The sequence below is a fragment of the Trachurus japonicus genome, chromosome 16, assembly GCF_045865225.1.
Source record: "Trachurus japonicus isolate A0001 chromosome 16, Traja_1.0".
Lineage (NCBI taxonomy): Eukaryota > Metazoa > Chordata > Actinopteri > Carangiformes > Carangidae > Trachurus > Trachurus japonicus.
The window spans coordinates 12,860,008-12,879,714 of record NC_140922.1 but is presented as its reverse complement, the minus strand read 5'-3'; the positions used below and the strand labels follow the sequence as shown (position 1 = coordinate 12,879,714).

At 44.9% G+C, this 19,707-nt stretch overlaps 1 protein-coding gene across 16 annotated transcripts in view; it reads right to left on the bottom strand.

Moving 5' to 3' along the window:
• The window catches only part of ddr1 (discoidin domain receptor tyrosine kinase 1), a 38,372-nt gene that overhangs the window by 4,519 nt on the left and 14,146 nt on the right, over window positions 1-19,707 (bottom strand). For 3 of the 16 annotated variants that reach the window (XM_085801625.1, XM_085801626.1, XM_085801622.1), the window contains exons 3-16: window positions 17,648-17,750; window positions 15,113-15,188; window positions 14,502-14,654; window positions 13,692-13,839; window positions 12,480-12,582; window positions 11,434-11,620; window positions 8,480-8,729; window positions 6,851-7,003; window positions 6,123-6,179; window positions 4,777-4,943; window positions 3,990-4,197; window positions 2,862-2,981; window positions 728-1,029; window positions 500-627 (exon numbers count right to left, since the gene is read on the bottom strand). In XM_085801625.1, coding sequence (XP_085657751.1) covers window positions 500-627; window positions 728-1,029; window positions 2,862-2,981; window positions 3,990-4,197; window positions 4,777-4,943; window positions 6,123-6,179; window positions 6,851-7,003; window positions 8,480-8,729; window positions 11,434-11,620; window positions 12,480-12,582; window positions 13,692-13,839; window positions 14,502-14,654; window positions 15,113-15,188; window positions 17,648-17,750 — 2,155 coding nt within the window. The remainder of the gene's footprint in view (window positions 1-499; window positions 628-727; window positions 1,030-2,861; window positions 2,982-3,989; window positions 4,198-4,776; window positions 4,944-6,122; window positions 6,180-6,850; window positions 7,004-8,479; window positions 8,730-11,433; window positions 11,621-12,479; window positions 12,583-13,691; window positions 13,840-14,501; window positions 14,655-15,112; window positions 15,189-17,647; window positions 17,751-19,707) is intronic. The other 13 variants (XM_085801630.1, XM_085801631.1, XM_085801624.1 and 10 more) reach the window with 5 other exon arrangements.

The window sequence follows — 19,707 nt, the reverse complement described above, 5'->3', positions numbered from 1 at the left end:
TGTCTCTACTTCTGCTGGATGTCATAGATAAGCTATATCAGGTAATTGGTGACTAAGGCAGTAGCTACAGAGCATGTGGTGGCTCATTGCTGTGTTTGTTTTGGAGGCTGCCTTCAGCCCTATAAAGGTCACATCCAACTTCAAAATCACAGCTTGAAGTAAAAATTCAGCAAAAGAATTTAGCCTTTTACTTTCCTACAAAATCGTCTTCAGTATTTTTGAGAGATTCCTGGTATTAACTGATGTGTGTGATGAAACTGACACAGTTTCATCACAAATAGCATTTTCTGATTTATTTTGTGGTCTATGAAAATCTCAAAACATGGTGAAATTCTGTCCAAATTAAACAAAGCCTGAGGTGATATGGAGATTTTTCTGTCCATCATCTGAACCATCCATCAAATCCACTATAATGAGTGGGACACCTGACAGAAGAGATGAGCTGTAAAAGCAAAAAGAAAAGAGTGCAGGCTTATTTGTGTGTGATGATGTTACACACCTGGCATTCTTGGAGGCGTCTGGTCTTAGGATCTTCACTGCCACCAGAAGAGGGCGCCCTTTTCTCACGTTGAAGGGAAACTCCAAGTTGGGAAGGTCTTGAGGGTTCTCGATTTCACACAGGTGCACCTTTCAACAGCAACAACAAAGAAAAAAAAGGATATTGTTAAAGCATGATTACCTTTCCACCTTCCACTGACCAAAAGGTTTTTTCCAAGTCATTTCTCACCTCCCCGAACTGTCCCTCCCCCAGTTTCTCCTTGAAGATGAGGCACTGGCGCGGCAGCTCGGGCAGCGGGGCGGCGTCGGCCCCGGGGCTCGAAGAGGCCAGAGCGGGCACGGCGTAGGTGTTGTTCCCGCTGACGCCCTGCAGGCTCACTATGTCTGCTTCAGCATAATGAGGGACGCTGGGAGGAAGTGGGGGGGATACAGGGGGAGAAAGGGAAGGGTACGGAGGGGAGCCGGGGTAGGGAGGAGGCTCTTCTTGAGTTGGTGGGAAACCCTTCTCCATGTCCATGTCCAAACCACAGGCTGGAGGGAGGAGTAAAAGACAGACAGGGTGGATGAAATGAGAGAGATTACTTTAGGAGAAGAGGAACTGTGTGATTAAAACCATCTTTGTTACGGTTTGTCACAGAATTTAGAAAGAACACTTGTTTTAAAGGGATAGTTTGGCCTGGGGACACTTTATTTATTTGAATAACCAACTGAAAAAATCTTTACAGGAAAAAAAAAGGACTGCAATTAAACACAAGATGATAAAAACAAAGGCTCTGAGCGACAGAGATATAGAACAAAGCAAAAGTAAATGATCAAATTCTTTGGAAAAATATTTATCTGCAGATTCATTCAGCCTCTCTGACCTCGTGCATTGAGTCACTCAGTTCTCTGTGTAATGATGAGGGATATGAAAAGACCTTGGCCAGATGACTATACACATACACTGAATTTGTCTACAGTACAGTAAAATGATCTGCCTTTCCATCATTGTGCTGACTCACCAAGATCCAGACGAACTCATAAATGCTTTTAATACACAGTCTGACAGCTATTCAACACTGCTCTTAGCTTAGTTTGGATTCATTTCATTTCATGGCTGTGGTATCAAGTAGGCTGGCGACTCCTGTCCAAATCAGCGATATATAACACACTTCACCTCTACAATTACATTTTCAGGGATGGCGTACCGGTCTGCTCTCTTTATTTTGAAACTAAATGAGAATCTGTCACTTAAATTTTTGATGAATTTTAAACACAAGTTTTAATTGAACTAAGGTATAATGACTTAATATTCAACACAGACAGATCTCCCATGAGGCTCTGACAACGCACATAAGTTAAAGACTTGGGATGGTGGGAGTGTGGTGTTTGAATACTAAGCTGCTGAAGGCCACTTTGTTAAAATGATAATGGAGGTGATAGGTATCTCCCCTGTCTACTCCGATGCAAACACGTGGAAAGCCCATGAATAGGAATTCTGTATTCTAATGCTTATGTGGTATTCATAAAAATGTTGCATTAAGCTTTTATCCTACTGAACCCTAAACAAGTTCAGGAGATTTAAAGTAGCATCTTCTTGATTCAACTGAGAGAGACTTCATTTCAACTAAGTTCACTGTAGCGACACCTGTGAAGCTGCGCTGAACTAAATGCTAATGGATGCATGCTAACCTCATGACAATGTTAACATCCTTTTGCTTAGCAGATGAAACTGCCCACATTTAACCCCCTCAGTTTAGCGTGTTAAGCTGCTAACATGCTATAACATCTGAGGAAGAAAGTGTTTGGCCATAAAGCAAAACTATTCAGCAAATTTAATTTTTGACCTCATACTGCTGCTGCTTGCGCAAAAGTCAGAACATCACCAAATTCATTAAGATCCAAGGTCGGAGAAAAGTGAATGTAACCCCAATCAATAGAGAAGCTGCTGAATGAATCCACAGAATAAATGAAAACGTTGACCTGCTAGTGGAGCTCAGGCATACCTCTACAAAACATCATGTCAGTTCATCCAGACACACACAAGGCATCTACAGAGCCATGGCACAGGCACTGTTAAACGAGGGCATCTATGAGTTTGTCAGACTCTACATGGTTTCAAATTTGTACAATTCCCCAATACCAAACTTTCCCTTCAAACAAAGCTTGAGTCATTTTGAGTGGTGAGTGATTGAGAGTGACTAATTATGTGAGTAACAGGATGAATGATGAATGTCAAACTCATGCAAAATGAGAAGCACGTTTTCCCTAAAGCTGACTGTAAGAGCTCCTCTAATGTCCCGGGCCTGGAGAGTTAGAAGTAGGTGGGTAGTGAGGTCGGGACCCCCTCCCGCACTGTGTTGGCCTGGTCCAAGGTGTCTTACCCTGGGGTACATTGAGGCTCTTTTCCTGAGCCAGAGTGGTGCTGGGGACGACTACAGGTCTGGAGCCTTTTCTGTGATCTGACAGGAGCAGGTGATATGCTGGGTTGTTTAACAGCAAGGCTGGGAGGGCACACATACACAAACACACACACACACACACACACACACACACAGTATATACACACACACACACGACGAGGTGGAGTACACACAGGTACCATGATATGAATCATACACATGATAAAAAGTGGCACGTGACACAAAACACACACACACACGCACACAAAACAAAACACAATAACAACCATTAGCGTGACATTGTTAGCATATCCATTCTTTTAAAAGGAGGGAGGGGAAGGGGGTTGCATTGACACATGGAGAACAGAGGAGCAGTGCAAGAACAGGCAAAGTTAACATAACACAGGCCACAACCAAACAAAACAAGAACCAGTGGATGAAATAATGTTTCTGTTACTGGTGTTATTTCAAACTCACACAGGCGCGCAGTAAAGACGGCATGCAGGCCTCCTGCGGTGCGATGCAAGTGAAGGAATGACCTCTCCTTCTTTACTCCTCTATTTCTCCTCTCGTTTTTATTTTTCTTCCCTTAACTCAGAACAATAGGTCTTCTGTGCTCCCTCTGTGCTGTGCATCTTGGAAGCACTCTTCCTCGTGGGGTGTTTGGTTTGATTTACTTTTTGTTTGGTGTGGTGAAATACACTGACATACCACTGTTTCCCTCATATGCATTTTTCCCCCCCTGCTGTTTCCCTTTTCCAAATGTGCTTGATATGATCGGAGGAGGTTACAAAAGCACGAACATGGGTGCAAATGAAGCAATCTGTACAAACCACATACATGTTTGTTGAAATTTAAATTCTGAACACATGAGCAGCTGCATTGTCTCGTGGTTTTTATTGACTCCATAATAAATGTGTGCGGTTGACTGTTGATCAATCCAACGTATTGAGCATGTGGTTTGATTTACTGCCTGTCAGCATGTTCTCATGGTCTCTGTCACACGACTAAGTTACGATAAAAGCACAGGCCCTATAGTTATCAAACATGTCTATAGATGCACTCAAGGCATAAGATAACCGTCTATGTGTGTGTGTGTTTCTAACTTACCTGTGCTGTCTCTTTGATCCCGTGGCCTGAGCAGAGCGCTGGGTTCCTGGTACTCTCCCTCTCCCTCTCTGTCGTGGTCACGGTCGTCGGGGAAAGTGTGGATGCGCTGGTAGCGGCTCGAGTAGCTGTGCGTGTTGTTGATGACCACGTTGTCCGAGGGGACCGACAGGTGAACCCGCAGCTCGTCACTGGACAGGCTACCCTGGGCCTGTGGTGGCAGAGAGCATTCGCTTGAACACAGGTGACAAAAACGCAACCTCTGAATCGGTAAAGCAGGTGTCGACCACCAGGCTCTGGGAACCACTTCTAATCTTTGAACAATCGGAAGTAAATGTGAAACGATTCCCGAAACACATCCAGATGGAGACACAGTGGCACTCTGCCAGGAGACTCACTTGTGATCGCAGATTGCCATCAGTCAATTAAACTCAGATAAAGGGGCAGCTCGGCCTGATCGCCCCAGAAAAAGAATTTCTCACATAGGGCCATTTGTTCTTTAGAGAGCAATTAATGAAACTGAGACTGTTATCAGCAAGATCTATGGAGTAACTGGGATCATTGTGTCTGGAAAAGCAAGTTGTTGTTTGTTGTTTTCTTCCTCAAATTGTACTTTTTTCCAAAGCTTGGATCAATACAAACAAAATTTAATTTGTCTCCATTGTATTAAGGTGGTAACAGAGCGCTCAGAGATATCATTTGGGGTAAATAAGAAAGATAATGTGGGTGAAGTGAATCGATGAGGGTCAAAAACATGAACATAAATATTACCAGCTGCATGTGAGCTCACCTTGCCCAGGATCTTCTTCCAGTACTGTCTCCACAGAATGACAGCTATCACAGCCAGCAGCAGCAGGATGATGCCGACCAGGCAGCCAATCAGGATAGCTGTATTACTGCTGTCGTCCTTGGCGACAGGAAGGCCTGCTCTGGGAGTCACGGCCGCAAATTCAGACCCTGTAGGAGGAAAACAAAGGAAATGAAATGTAAGGCGTTTGCATGCGTACGCGGTTTATTGTCTGAAACCTGCAGGTACAGTATGTATCCGTCCAATGTGACGCCTGTTAGAGCACTGTTCAATGCTGTCTCTATCTGTGGGTATGACAGGACCTTGGATTGAGATAATGCGCGGTTCAGTCTGAGCATTTAGCTGTTTCGGTGCAGTCGCTGAGGTCTCACACATACACACACCAGCATAGTTTCATCAGGCTTACTAAACATCTGATGGGGATTGTCTGTGAGAGTATGCATCCAGCCTGCCCGCTCATACCAAAGGGATTCTCAGGGGCGGCAGCATGGGAACAGAATGTGAACACTGCTCTGCTTCTCAACAGCTTTGTAGTCGACTATTAGTCAGAATCATCCAGTTATTTTTTTCTCCGCTGAAGGTCAAGAGACACGTGAAATGTTATTTAAATGTGGGATGAAAGAGTTTCCTCAACTCTTCAAACCACTTTAACAGAGTAAGTGGTACGGAAAAAAAAAAAGCTTGGTTAAAAAGATGAAAACAAACAAAAAAAATCTGCCACCCATTCTATACATGGCGCTTTTAAGTTCATGTATGCACACAACACATTCATAAATACCAAGCAGCATTTACAGGCATGCACTCACACACATTTATTTAGCAGAAGATTTCCATGCCACTTTGTTACCACAGAAGAGAAGCCATCGCCTCTTTCTCTGTCACTTCAACACCATGCGTGTAGGCAATAAATAAACCCAAACAAAGCCATTCAACCACAGCCAGTTACAAGGACAAAGCAGCATACACGCCACAAAAACATTTCCAGCTTTTTAAAAAGCCTGTTAATGTTTAGCTGTGTCGAACAGAGCCAGTTCCCTGAAAGGAAAACATGCCATTTGTGCGACCACAGGAAGCCAAGTTGATATTGTACATAAATATAATGTACTATAGCTGTGTTAGTGTTCTTTCTACAACAGTATATCTCCAAGCCCAGGGGACCGAGCCCAGTGCCAAAGCCTGCCCCTGTTATCCCTCCTCCATTATACTTCACACTCTCTACTGAGCAGTTGGATGGTTTTTAGAAGCTGAGGGAGGGTCAGAGTGGACGGATCGAGCTCCCCTCCCTCAGCTCATCTTATCTGTCCATTTCTTCTTTTGCTCTCTCTCACCTGACAGTGTCCAGTTATCAGTGGTGTCCGTCATGAAGGTGATGGTGGTGGGGGGTTCTGGAGGAAGCGAGGGATGGACAAAGGAGGAATGTGTGAGAAGAGAGATGGTGAGGACTCAGAAGAGAGTGATGAGGAGAGGAAATCATGGATAGCAGAGTTTAGCAGAGCTTATTTGGCTTCTCATCCATTACTATGAAAATCCCAAGACAGGTTTCAACCAACTTAAGTTTTTTCATTATCTCGGTCTGGCTTCTAAAAAATAAAGAGTTATAAGTTTAACATTTTTTGACCTTTAATTTTAAGCCATATCTTCCTTTGCCCTTTAAGTATAATGAAATCTTAAAGATAAGCATCCGGCATTGACTTAGTTTCAGCGAATGTTGGCTCGAATCCAAAGGATTTCAGCGCTCATGATAAAGCGGGCGGCTACTCAGACATGGGCCTCCTTTGGCACGGCCTGCCTTTGGCTCTGCATTAGACACATGGCTTGGAAACACTGCCGACATGCTCACACTCATCACAACTGCAGTGAAGAAGACGGGCACGGAGACAAGAGGTGATGAGTAAGGGATCAGGGGAATTAGATAGCCAGGAGAGAGAAGTATAGAGGGGTGGATGAAGCAGCGTGGTGGGTGATGAAAGGGGGGATGGCTGGTGAAAAGAGGGATAGTAGGGACAAGAAGATGTGGGGGCTGAGAGCGGGAGGATGAAGAGGAGCAGGAGCTTACCTGAGGCGCCGGCGGTGGTGTTGGAGGAGCTGTGGCCCGAGGTGGGAGAGGGGGAGGTGTGGTTTACAGGAGGAGGAGAGGAACTGATGGAGGGAATCTCTGGAGGATTAGGGGGAAATGAATCAGGCTCTGTGACATCCTCCTCAAACGGCTCTGGATGGGGAGAGAAAGAGAAAGAAACGGGAAACAATTCAGTGAAATTGAATCATGTTCTATATGTTCGGAGAGTTTTGATGAGGCACAACACATCGTGTGTAGGAGTCCTCAGCTGTTGGGAAACTGCGGCTCTGGTTTTATTTCCCGAACAAAACGACTCATTTCTGGAGATGAGTTTGTTTTTTTCATGGGAACTAAATCGTTGTGTCGGCTCACTAACCATAGTTCAATGACTAACGGACCATTTCTGAATTGTTTTGAACTTCAACATTCATGTCAAAGTTTTAACCTTATATTGCAGTAGCAGGTATTTTAGTTTGTTGTGACACCTGCATGATTTTGGTCATTTTCGAAGAGCAGAGGCCATGAACTGGACCAGTGCGCTAGTGCAACATTTATCACTCGTCTGGCACCAGTCCAACAACCAGACCGGTGTTGGGTCAAGTCATTTCAGAGACCTGAGAACAGTGGGACTTCTGGGCATTTTACCGATTCTTATCACGCGACCACCGACAGTGTTTTTGAGTACAGAGGACAGTTTAATTAGTCACAGCAATCTCCGCTGGAGAGCTACAGAGGGTTCCTCTATCTGACTTCCAATCAGATAGGCATGAATCCTATCTTCACAGGAGATATCGAACTCCCATCTCTGTTTGCCTGCAGGGGCGTGTTTCAGCCAGTAAACAGAAAGATAGTGTGAAGACAAGACAGCAGACAGACGAGTAATGGCCATTTTTCCAATAAAACACTTTCTGATTCTCATTCTGATAAACTTTAAAATAAATGAAGAGAATATAAAGAATAACAACAACACAAAATCTATGTTTTTGCTCAGCCTATTTATCTACACCTTTCAACTTATTTGAGCAAAAATTTGTCTTAATGTTTTCCCAAAAACTTCAATAAAATATAGTATTATGATTCTGTTGAATTGCTGCCAAGGACTAGATGATTGTCGAGTGCCAGAAATGCTGATAGAGTCAGGGAAAAACTCTAGCTCATCAAATGAAGTTGCACTTCACTAGACTTAGTATAATAACTCACTATATTCAATGACTGTTCAAAAATCTACTGGACCTCTAAGACCAGACGTAGTTTCTAGGAGTGCAAAACTTGAGCTTAAAGCGGAAGTAAGTGATCCGGTCGTTTTGGCTAACTTCCTGTCAGCCGATGGAGTTAGCAGTCCCCGCCCTCGTCCCTACGTCACCACATTCACGCGCATCCCTTGGCTGCACACACAGAGAGGACCGCCCCTTTATGCCGTTCTCTCTCCTCATTGGATAAAGGTTGTAGGATACAAGGAAAGTTTTCTCCTCGGCTTACAGCAGAGCAGAGTGACTGACAGACCCGTGTTTCGGACCAAACACTCTATGTAAGTGATTGCCGTCGGAAGATATAACTATTTAAGACTTCTATTAACACAAACATTCCGCTTACTTCTGCTACTTCTATCACATCAGTTCAGCTTCCTACCAGAGAGAAAGGATATCTCGCTGATGAGCAGCCAGTGGTCGGCAAAGAAGAATTGGCAGCGGAGGATCTGTGCTGGTCGGCCACCCAGTGGGAGGGAGATGGGTCGTGAGGAGAGGTCCTTCAGATCTTCCAGGGGCACAGGCAGGGTGAGGGCGGGGGAGGACCAGGGCTGCAGGATGCCCGGCTTGAAAAGACACTCCACCTTGCTGAAGACTCGGACGCCCTGGGTGTGCCGGTTGTTACTGTGCACCTAGAGTGGAGGGACAAGTGTGTGAGTGCAGACAAGAGAAAAGAAAAGAAAAGAAAAGAGGGCAGATGAAAGATGGGAGAGAGCATAATCCACCAGAAAACAATCTACACATGAATTTGCTCGACCTCTGCACAAACATCTGAAAACTCTGGGAAATATTGGACCTTTATTCACTTAGCATTTGTGGAAATGGGGGAAAGATTCAATTAACACACAGAATTAATGACACATCCTCATCCCGTTCTGCTGTAATTGCTTTGGCACAATTTGAGCTGAGCTGAGCTGAGCAGGACGACAAATTAACAAAATTAGAATACAGCAGGCAAGAAAACAGAGAAGAGAAGCAGGAGAACAGCACGTATATGACAGGAGAGCAATGGAGGAGATATATCTCTCCTGTTTTTACCGGCAAGGGAAAGAAAGGGGAATCCATAAAAGCTGATCTAATATATGAGGAGTCATTGTGGCTGGGAGGAGGAAGAGGAGCTCGTCGAGAGGAGATGGGGGAAGATAGAGGGTGTTTAAAAGAGCGAGTGAGAGGTCAAATCTATAGATTTGAGAGATAGAGAACGAAGGATGGATGGTGGGAGATCTTTTTTTTCCCCCTGAGGAGGTGCAAAGGGTGCTCCGACACATTAGGTATTAACCTGGCAGTGATTGCAGGGACCACCACTCTAACCTAATCCACATGTTAATGCACGCACATACTCACTCACACACGCCAGGTGCAGGAGGAAAAGCTGCACAAGACGCTGAAGTTGACGTGTAACTGATTCTTTCTGGAGGATGGGGGTGTGTTGTTGGTGGTGGTGCTGGGGGTCTAATAAGAACCAAACCAAGGTAATTCACTCCTCCCTCTGGGAATGCAGCTCCAGTGACCCGCACTAAGCTTAATTTGGGAGCGTAACATTGCATTCATTACATTTCACTTGTTTCATCATAAATCTAACCTACATTATAAATTCCCTCTGATCTTTTTGTTTAGTTGCTTCATCTTGCACACGTGCGCCGCTCACAAACTAAAGTTCTGCATAAATTCCCAGAGGACAGAACTGGATCTGGCAGATCAGAGAAGTGTCCCAAGTCCGTCTGTTAGAAGTCAATGTAGGAAGTGCAGGTTATGACCGACAAAGGGTCAAGGCGCAGATTTCTCATTGGAAGTGACTACACAGGTTAAGGATCTCTGACCTGCGGACACAAGTCGAGCTAGAATGAGGTTCAGGTTCCAGTTCTTTATTTATTTGACCTGTGTGTCTGACATATCCGCTAGGCTGTGCCAAACCAGAATAACAATGCATGTCGGCTGAGGTTAATGTGGGAAAACCACTGGGGAAAAGGCAAGAAAAACAGGATAAGCCAAGGAAAAACACTTGGGATACCTCTGGGAAAGATTTTAAAAAGGTAACTGAGAAACGCTGGGATATTAATAACGGACGGAAAAAAAAACACAAGTGAGGAAGCGAGAGAACACACAGGAATATTTGGATCTCAGTCATTTTACCACACTAACTGGGGATTTGCGGTGTTCGGTGTACACATAGATAAAGTGTATCACACCCAAACCCACATTCCAAACCGCTTCCAATGAGACAACACAGTTATAACTCAAACTGGGTTGCTTCATATCATCACCCCCCCTGCTGCCCCACAAACTAACCTCAAAAACCACAGTCTGTGACGCAACTGGGTGGCACCCAGACATCCGAGCACAGACGCGCTATCCCATGATAAACAACAGCACATTAAAACTAATTAAATGGCTGCAAAGCTATTTAAGTCGAAACGCTGCTTTCTGGTGAGATGGCAGATTAACAGTTATTACAGATAACAGAAAAAAAAACCAGACAAACAAATATAACTCTGCTGGTGGTGGGCCAGTTTTAAGGGAAACATTGGTCGGAGGAATTTCTGGGGAATTTCATCAGACGTGAAAAGAATCAGAGAATCAGCCTAATGTCCTGCTGTAATCACAACGACATGTTTGTCTGGTGTAAATGAGATAATTAATTGACCAAATCAATTTAATAATTAACAAGTGGTTTGGCTGTCATGTTCATTGTCTTTTCATGAGGACTTAGATTAAGTCAGTATTAATATGCAGAGTTATGCATCAAGGTGCCGCAAAATCTAATCACATCAGTTACGCTAAAGCTGGGACAAGTGAGGAAACCTTACTGTGACTGTTTTCTTTTAGTTTAGTTTTTGGTATTTTTCTGACCTTTTCAGATTTAAACAAGAAACATGATGATTTAGGATACAATGCATGACATGCAGCTGAGGCCCCCAGCTGAAATTGAACATGGTATCTTGCAGTTATACTCGGCTACAAGGAATTCCTTTGTGTGGTTTGTGAGTTACTGCCCTGAAAAGAGAGAGTCAAATGGGAGAAGGATGTTCTGCATAACTCTCTCACAGTTATTTACACGCAGCAACAGAGGGAAAAACATCTGATACAGGATGAGATAAAAGTGAACGCACATGAAACTCGTGCCCTCTATAGATTCACTGCAACCTTCTGTGTGAAGATTCAGATTTTAGAAAGACGGTCTCCCTGAAGACCCAGACCCAGACCAAGAGCCGGGGGTTTAAGCCACCATGACATCTCCGATTTCAGGAAGCCAGATGCCAGAGGGAAAACAACGTCCTGCGTAACCCTCTCGCAGTCAGCAACACATGCACCATCACACACAAACACACAACATACCTGCATGTTGTGGAAGACACGTGGTTTCTCAAAGTGGAACTCGATGTCCACGCTCGCTTTCCCGAGGGCTTCCCGGCTCCAGCCCATGTAGTCGTACCCAGGCCAGACCCTCAGCTCCTTAGTTTGTATGAAGTCGTCTCCTCCCAGGACACCGTCACACAGCTGACCCAGGCCCCCGAACTGCATCCTGCACACACACACACACACACACACACACATAGAGCACCGTGCGGGTTAACATTTTGCTCCGTGCAGAAATAATTCTGGACGCCGAAGACTGCTTGTCACTTTCTATTTCTACAGACATTCATGAGCCGGCATGGAAAGATGCATAAATAAGCATATATACATAGATACACATTCAAACAAGTGCACACACACTGACATACACACACACACTGCATACAAATACAAATACAGACCTCAGTACAAGTTAAGCAATACAACAGGATCACCGAATAGATCCCTTTGCTCCAAGCCATCTGAGTTTCTCCCACACACACACACACATCTGCTACAAATACATCTGGATTACATCAAAATTGTTAGCTCACCTGCTAGCACAACATTTCAGCCCCATTAACTGCAACCCCAGTAAACCCCCCCTCCACCCACAAATTCCTAGTTCACCCTCCTTTGCTCGCTGCCAAAACATTACAGCCAGGAAACACGCCTCAAGTCCCCGAGCAACTAGAGGGAAAAAAAATGAATGTCATTCCCTTTCGATTAGGCGGACCCCAGAATAAACTTCGTCAAGGAAGGATTTGGCCGAGACCCCCTCCTCTGTGGTAACGTGGTGAGCGCTGTGGAGAGCCCATTGATCGAGGCGCATTTAGCGCCACGGTGCTGTATCACTTGTGAATCTTTATCACGATCAGATTTGCCAATTCTGTGTTTTCCGATGCTCAGCCAACAAGGCTGTGGGGTCTGTGCATTTCCATGAAAACAAAGTCCACAGAGAGCAGTTTATAGGAATCTATGGAAATGAGATGCTTACTCATAAAAACAAAAAAACCAAAGAAGCATAGAGCGGCTGAATATCTTACCCTCGCTCAGTGCTCCCGTCGTATGTGGAGTCGTTCAGGTAGACAGGCAATCCAGGTAGCTGCATGACTTGACCCACTGGAGCCGTGTACGCCTTCAAGCCATCTGGATGACAGAAAATAATCAATATCAGTCATGTGGTTATTGAACTGACACATGCTTTTTGTAGTTTACTGTATACGGTGCACACACACACACACACACACACACACACAAACACCAGCTGCATGTGATGCACCTTTCATTTGTAAAGTTTTTCATTTGAATCATGAGCAGCTACATGTGGACTGAGCCAGAACTCAACAGTAATCACTGCCACAGGGGGAAAAAAAAGCTACAGCTGCTTTCTAAGTAGTAAAACAAACGCAGAGGTCCACTGCTCAGGCCTGCGCTGTCCAAGCCACCATTAAGCAATGAAACTTAAGCCTCCGCTCTCCAATGTACAGCTAATCAGCCCAGTCCCTAAGAACAGAGGTGACGTCAGCGACACAGACGCTGCCGTCACTCTGCTATTCATAATAAACAATACTTCACAAAAGACCATACGGCACAGTGCGAGTGTCTCTGGATGTGGTTATCCATTCAGATGTGCATCTCGTGTGCCTGCGTGTGGGTGGGTGAGGGCCGTGCGGGTCTGTATCAAATGTGGAACAATAAACACGGGGGAAGACAACGCGCCGCCGCTCGATGATACCGAATGCATGTAAAACCTTGACATTCTGTGGATCCAGCGTAATGTCTGGCTCGTGGAGCTGCGCCGACCCAGAATCAGAATGAGAGCATATTTTAGAGGTGGTCTTCACCGAAGACACAGACCATGAAACAGGGGCTTTTAGCCTCAGTGACAGCTCTGATTTACAGGCAGCCCGATGCTGTCTGAGGGAGGAGGAGGCCGGGGCAGGACAGAAGTCGAGCCAGTCATAAATACTCAGTTAGTCAGTGTTGTGCTTCAGGAAACAGAGAGACCAACACTATTCATCACTGTGCGGCCTCTTTTATCCATGCAACACCCCCCCCTCCCCCCCTCCAACCCCCAACCCCTCACTCCTGTTTTTCCATCTCATACAAAAGTAAATCTAGGATGATAGCAAACTCATTTACCTTCACCATATGAGATGTGATCTGATTTATCAAGATCTGGAGGGCATGCCTCCGAATACACAGACAAAATGAATAGCTAAGTAGGCCACAACAGCAACACAACACACACTTACCGTCCCAAACGCAACCGTAGAGTTCCACCCGAAGGCAAACACTCATTACTCGGTCAGCCAGGGGGTAGAAGCGCACCATGCGGGCCACAATGGGAGGGCCTAGGTCTTTCAGCACGATATCATAGGTGTTCTCATTACCTGACACCACCTGGGGGAGAGAAATACAAATATTCAATCACACAGTACATCGTTCGTCTCTTCCGTTATCTGCAAGGTTGAATAATCTCGCCTGAAGGCTTTGACTTTTTATTCAGAGTGTGTCTTCAAAATCTGTTAATCTAAGAAGAGTACAAATGAACTGACTGAACTTATTCTTTAATACTCAAAGGTGTGCAGACTGAAGGATTTTTCAGAGCGAGAGCTTCAGGAGCAGCTTTCATTCAAAGATTTACATGCGCCTGTGTGTAATATCTGAATATTCCCCTAAAACTCTGGCATGTCAGCGTGGTTGAACATACAGTGCAGAGCAGGTGCTTTTACCTTCAAAAGGTTAAGGCTTTTCATTGCTCGGTGTTGAGAAATCAGGCAGTGAAGGCTGCGTCTGTTGCCTGACATAAACTGCTTCACTGCTAAATAAATAATAAATCAAATGTAGATGAATAATAAGGTTGCAATGCTTTTATACTCAGCAGACTCGGGATAATTAGCCGGTTCCTATCTGCAATGGAGTCTTTTCCTTAGGTTAATTTCCTCCAGGCTCATTGAGTGAGATGTAAACAATCTCTTTCTTTAATTTGTGTGCACATATGTGAAGAGGCGGCGAGCTCCAGCTGTGTTATAAAGAACTAAACACTAAATAATCTTGCTTACTTCCTGGCTCCAGCGGTCCTTCCAGGTGATCCATTTCACTCCGTCTCGAGAGTAGCGGAGTCGATAACTGCGAGCAAACTCCTGGCCGTGCCCGTCAGCGTGACGACCCTGGGTACCAACCAGAGCCAGAAAGTGGAGTTTGTGCAGGTCGACCTGTTGGCAAGAAAAAATACATGATCAAAACACAGGGAAACTGCTGGCCCCGTTCTGTCACAAAACACTTTTCACACAAATTAAACAAACAAGGTGGCTGGATTGAACCAACAAGGTTTAAGACAAACAGAATTAAATCCAATTTTGGAAACTAAATAGAAACTAAACTAATAACCAACCAACTAAACATGAGTCATGACTAAGTATAAATTTCAAGATAGAGAGCTTTAAATCGAATCTTTCTTCATTTCAAACTTTGGTGTGACAGAACTTAAACTATGATTTATGTGGTTTAAAAGTTAAACCTTGTCGGTACAATCCTGCCGACATCCGATTGATGATGATGATGACTGATAGTTATGGTGCACCAGTTGTGGTTGTAGGTACACAATTAAGCACAACTGGACTGAGCGCTCATTATAACAACAGATCAGAGCAGAGTAAACCAAGTGTCTGACCTGAAGATATTCAGATCCACTGGGGAAAACGGCTCCTGCAGGACACCACGCTCCATCCCCCTCTCCAGTGCTCAGCCTGAGAGAAACAAACAGATTAGGGGGGGAGGGAGGGTGTTGGTTCATAATGTTCGATAACAAATCGAGAAAAACTAACAAAGACATTTTTTGAATAACAACCCAACTGAGAAAGCTCACAAAATCCCAGTCCCACACCCAAACAAACAACACACCCACAACAACACCGACAACATCAAAACCCCCAGTGCTGGCAGCATGCAGAGGTACGAGTGAGAATTCAATACAAACAGCCCGACTCCTCTACCACCGTACATATTGGATTCCACGGCAGCCGAACATTCACATAAATGAGGCAATGTTGTCTGAAACAGAGAAATGCAGAGATACAGAAACCTGGCTACGGCTAAAGACACGCCGCAGGTAATAGAAAGAGAGGGGGAGAAAGGGAGGGGGAGAGAGAAAGAGAGAGAGAGAGAGGGTCTACAGACAGATGGAAAATCGGGATACGACCACACACATGCACTACTAAAACATTTTCACTCAGTGTGACCTTCTTCAATCCAGTCTGAGAAGAAAAGTACATACTACCACCACATATTGGCCACATGAAGACCACAAACTTGGCCGTGTGTGGATGCGTATGCGTGTGTATATGTGTGTGTGCGTGTGTGTATATGTGTGTGTGTGTTTAGTGCAGACGCCAGGCCACAACCCTGCTCTGACCGCTGTGGGGCTTCTCTCATAACCGAAAGCCGCTGCTTGGGCCGCCAAAACAAATCATCCTATCAACTCCCGTCACGCTGACAGTGGAGCTAATATTTCAATCCATCCTGCTCTCCCCACTTGATGGGTGAGATCATGGAGCCGGAAACCCACGAGATGATATCAACACATCAGAGCTCGGCAGAGTGTCCTGTGATGGAGGGAGGCGAGGACGAGGAGAGGACGAGGAGGGACGGAGGAAGGAGGAATGTGACTGGGCAGAGTTCGACCCGGCGTGCAGCGGCCAGTGGGATCAACGTTACAGCACACTGCTCTGCCAAGTACTGTACCTCTCTTTCCTCCTGTTTGTCCCAGTCTGCCTTTCGCTTCCTAACTTAAATACCAGCCCACAATCTCATTCCTCTCTCCTCTTTCTTTCTCAGTTCCCTCCATCTTTGCACCACTCCCTCACACCAACGTGATGATGTATCGCTGCCCACTGAGCAAGAACAGCCATGAAAAAAAAAGATAATACCTACCAGATCTCCATCCCTCAATCCCTCCCTTAACATAACACCCTCCCTCAAACCTTGTTTTCAAATTAATTCCTCTCCAACTGTCAGCACACCACAGCAGTGATCCACCTCTCACTTGTTTTCTTTTTTTTTCTCACTGCTTTCTCTGTTTTCTCTCTCTCAGCGTCTCCCCGGTGTATCTTAAAACGAGCTAGGGCTAATAATCATTTCCACATGGATAGACACTCGGCCAAGAGACCCTGCCAAGCAGACCAATGGAGACAAATGAACACACAGACACACACACACACGTGATCCTCTAAGGCCTGCGCACATGGCTGTTGCATGTTCTACTTCTCGTGACTCTGACCTCGCTGCCAGACAGACAAGGTGGTAATATAATTACCCAGTGGGTTTTAGAAAGACACACACTATCATCTTCTATCATAATCTAATAGACGTCTGACAAATTACTCGAGCGTGGTGCCAACATGCTGAAAAAAAAAGGCATGCAGACAAACACATCAGTCCATGACATGCGGAGCAGCACAAAAATATCTCATAAAAGTGCTGCTACTTGACTGAATCACTTGTGCTGCAGTAAAGTACAACATCCGCTCTTTTAAAGGTCACTCTGACTTAGAGTTACTAAGTTACTAGTCAACGTGACATCATGGTCCTCGCTGCTTTAATGACAACACAGATAATACAGCTTGATTAACTGGTCCAATTTACACCTTATTCATTAAATGAACGGCAGAACAAATCCCAGATGCAGATGTTATAGAGTTCAGGGACCAGGTAATTAAATATGCCCTATCAAGCCACAACCAATCATCCCATTCAGCACGGCAGCTCAACGTGGTGATTATGTTTTCTTTGTACGCTGGTTTGAAAAGAGCAAGGCAAACCAAACTGAAAGGGGTATACCACTGCTTGTGTATGTTTTAACCCATTTACAACCTATAATATACACTTTGCATTGAAGCTAATCATTGTGCTGTTTTAGAGATTGGGAAAATGTCATTACATGGTCATGTGTGCAGCCTGCACTGAATTATCTCACAACAACAAACCAATGATCACCTGGAAAATGTATGTTACAGGAAAAATGGCTCCTGAAATCTTTCTCTCTATCTTTAAAGCAAGCATCCAAAAATGGTGCAATGCTATATGTTCAATACATGATGTATCATCTTTATCGTGGCAAAAGTGTAAACGTCAAGCAATACAAAAATACAAGCAAGTGATCCTTCCATCACACACACACACACACACACACACAGACACACTTTCCTACCGTCCATGTTTGGCCTCGGTGGAGTCTGACCAGGCACTGGAGGCAGTGATGTCAGAGTCTGGGATGGTGCCATCCTCCATCCCCAGGGCGTAACGACACTGAGCTGTCGGGGCAGGATGGGGGGAAGGAGAGAGGGGGACAGAGGCCGAATAAAGACATGAGTAACACTCATTTTCACGGAGCACATGCCCAGGAGAAATTTAATATTTCCATTAAAGTGTCAGCAGCCATCATTGGTCACGGAGCATAATGTTGTTATGTCATCCCTGTGAAAACTTCCGGACTTCATGCTTCATAACCCATGTAGACAATGAGAAGAGGGAGGAAAATACCAAAAACCCTACAATAATTTGTTCCACTTTGCCGAAATTTGGGGCAGAATCTCTGAGGATTTGTTTGTCGTGTGAAACTAAATAGCAGTGTTTTTTGCATCATTTATTCCAGAAATTCCCCTCGGTCCTCTCAAAACTGACAGTATCAAAGACCGTCATTAATTCTTAATTGGCACGCTTCTTCTATAAAGTGGTCCTATGAGACACCAGTTACACCAGTCCAGATTCTTTGGTCCATTTGTCTCCATCCCACACAAAGCCACCTCCTCTCGTCTCCAGCCACCCTGCACACCCCCCGTTTCCAGTTACCAACGCTTGGGGATTTGCAGGAAGAGAACAAAGGAGCGAAAGAAACGAAGGGCGAACTCAAGAACACAGACAGGTCTCGAATATCTGTGCTGACTGCGCTCCAGCGGCAGCATTATCAAATGATCCAGATAGCATGGTCCCAGGCAGGGATTACCCAACAACCCAGCTATCCACTCCGAAAGTCAGTCACGAGGAGGAGGTGGAGGTGGAGCGGGAGGTGAGAGGCTGAGGGAGGGGTTGGGTAGTGATAAAGTGGAAAGGGGTACTGACAGTGATATGGACGGGAAGCTGAGGGTGACAGAAAGAGGCGGGGGCGGGGGTCGGCGTCTGACTCAGTTTCTGTCGTTGAGTCAGCGCACAGGAATGTTGGGCTGGATGACAAACCCTAAAAACCCCGACGGGTGCAGCACACACACACACACACACACACACACCCTCAGTTCACACATGCACACACACACATACACAATTCATCCATACCCTACAGGCAGGTGCCCATTTCATTACACCATCATCATCAGCACACACTGCCAGTCAACACCCTGCCACCTGCAATCTTTGCAAGCTCTGTCTCTGGCTCCCTCTCCTCTCCGGTGTCCTCTGCTTTCACCTCCTGTTTTTGTCATTTTTCATGAAACTTTAGCCCACGTATCAAAACATTTCTGCTCACACTGTCAAACTCCATTCGCCTCTTTTCTACGAGACAAAATGTGTAGGTGTCTGTGTTTGTCAGTGGGTTGTGCTAAAGTCTGTCCATCTATCACCATCGATTTCACTACAAATCCCAGTTTCACTTTATGTTGACACGCACAGGCCATAAATCAGCAGATCATTCAGCAGACAATTACTCCAACAATTTCTTTAAGGGCTCCGCCTCCAACCAACAACCAAGTCAATAATTTCATTATGATCTGGCAGTTATTTTTTCTAATTAAGCACTTGATGGAAAAACAAAATTAAAAAATAATAATTAAAAACATAAACTATCACAAATTCCTTGAACCCAAGATGGCATCTTCAAATCACTTTTGTCCAACCAAAAGGCACAAAAGCCTAAAATATTACATGATCACTCTAGACAAAGGAACGTAGCAAATCCTTAATTTAAAAAGGTTTCCAGGCACTTTCTCTTAAACAAAGAGTGTATGGACGTGCTAGTTGCTCTTTGAGGCTGAAAAGCAGCACTTTGAGCTAAATGCTAAATGCTAATTTACAGCATTGTAGCAAGCTCACGATAACAACGCTAACATGCTGATATTTAGTTGGGGTAACATTTGTGTATTAGCCCCCAGGAATTTGGTAATTAGCACCACACACAAAGCACAGCTGGGCCTCATGATAATGCTGTTATTGTCACAGATATTTGGTCACAATTGGATTAAAGGAAATGTTGAGCTGGTGTTGACACTTAATAAAACA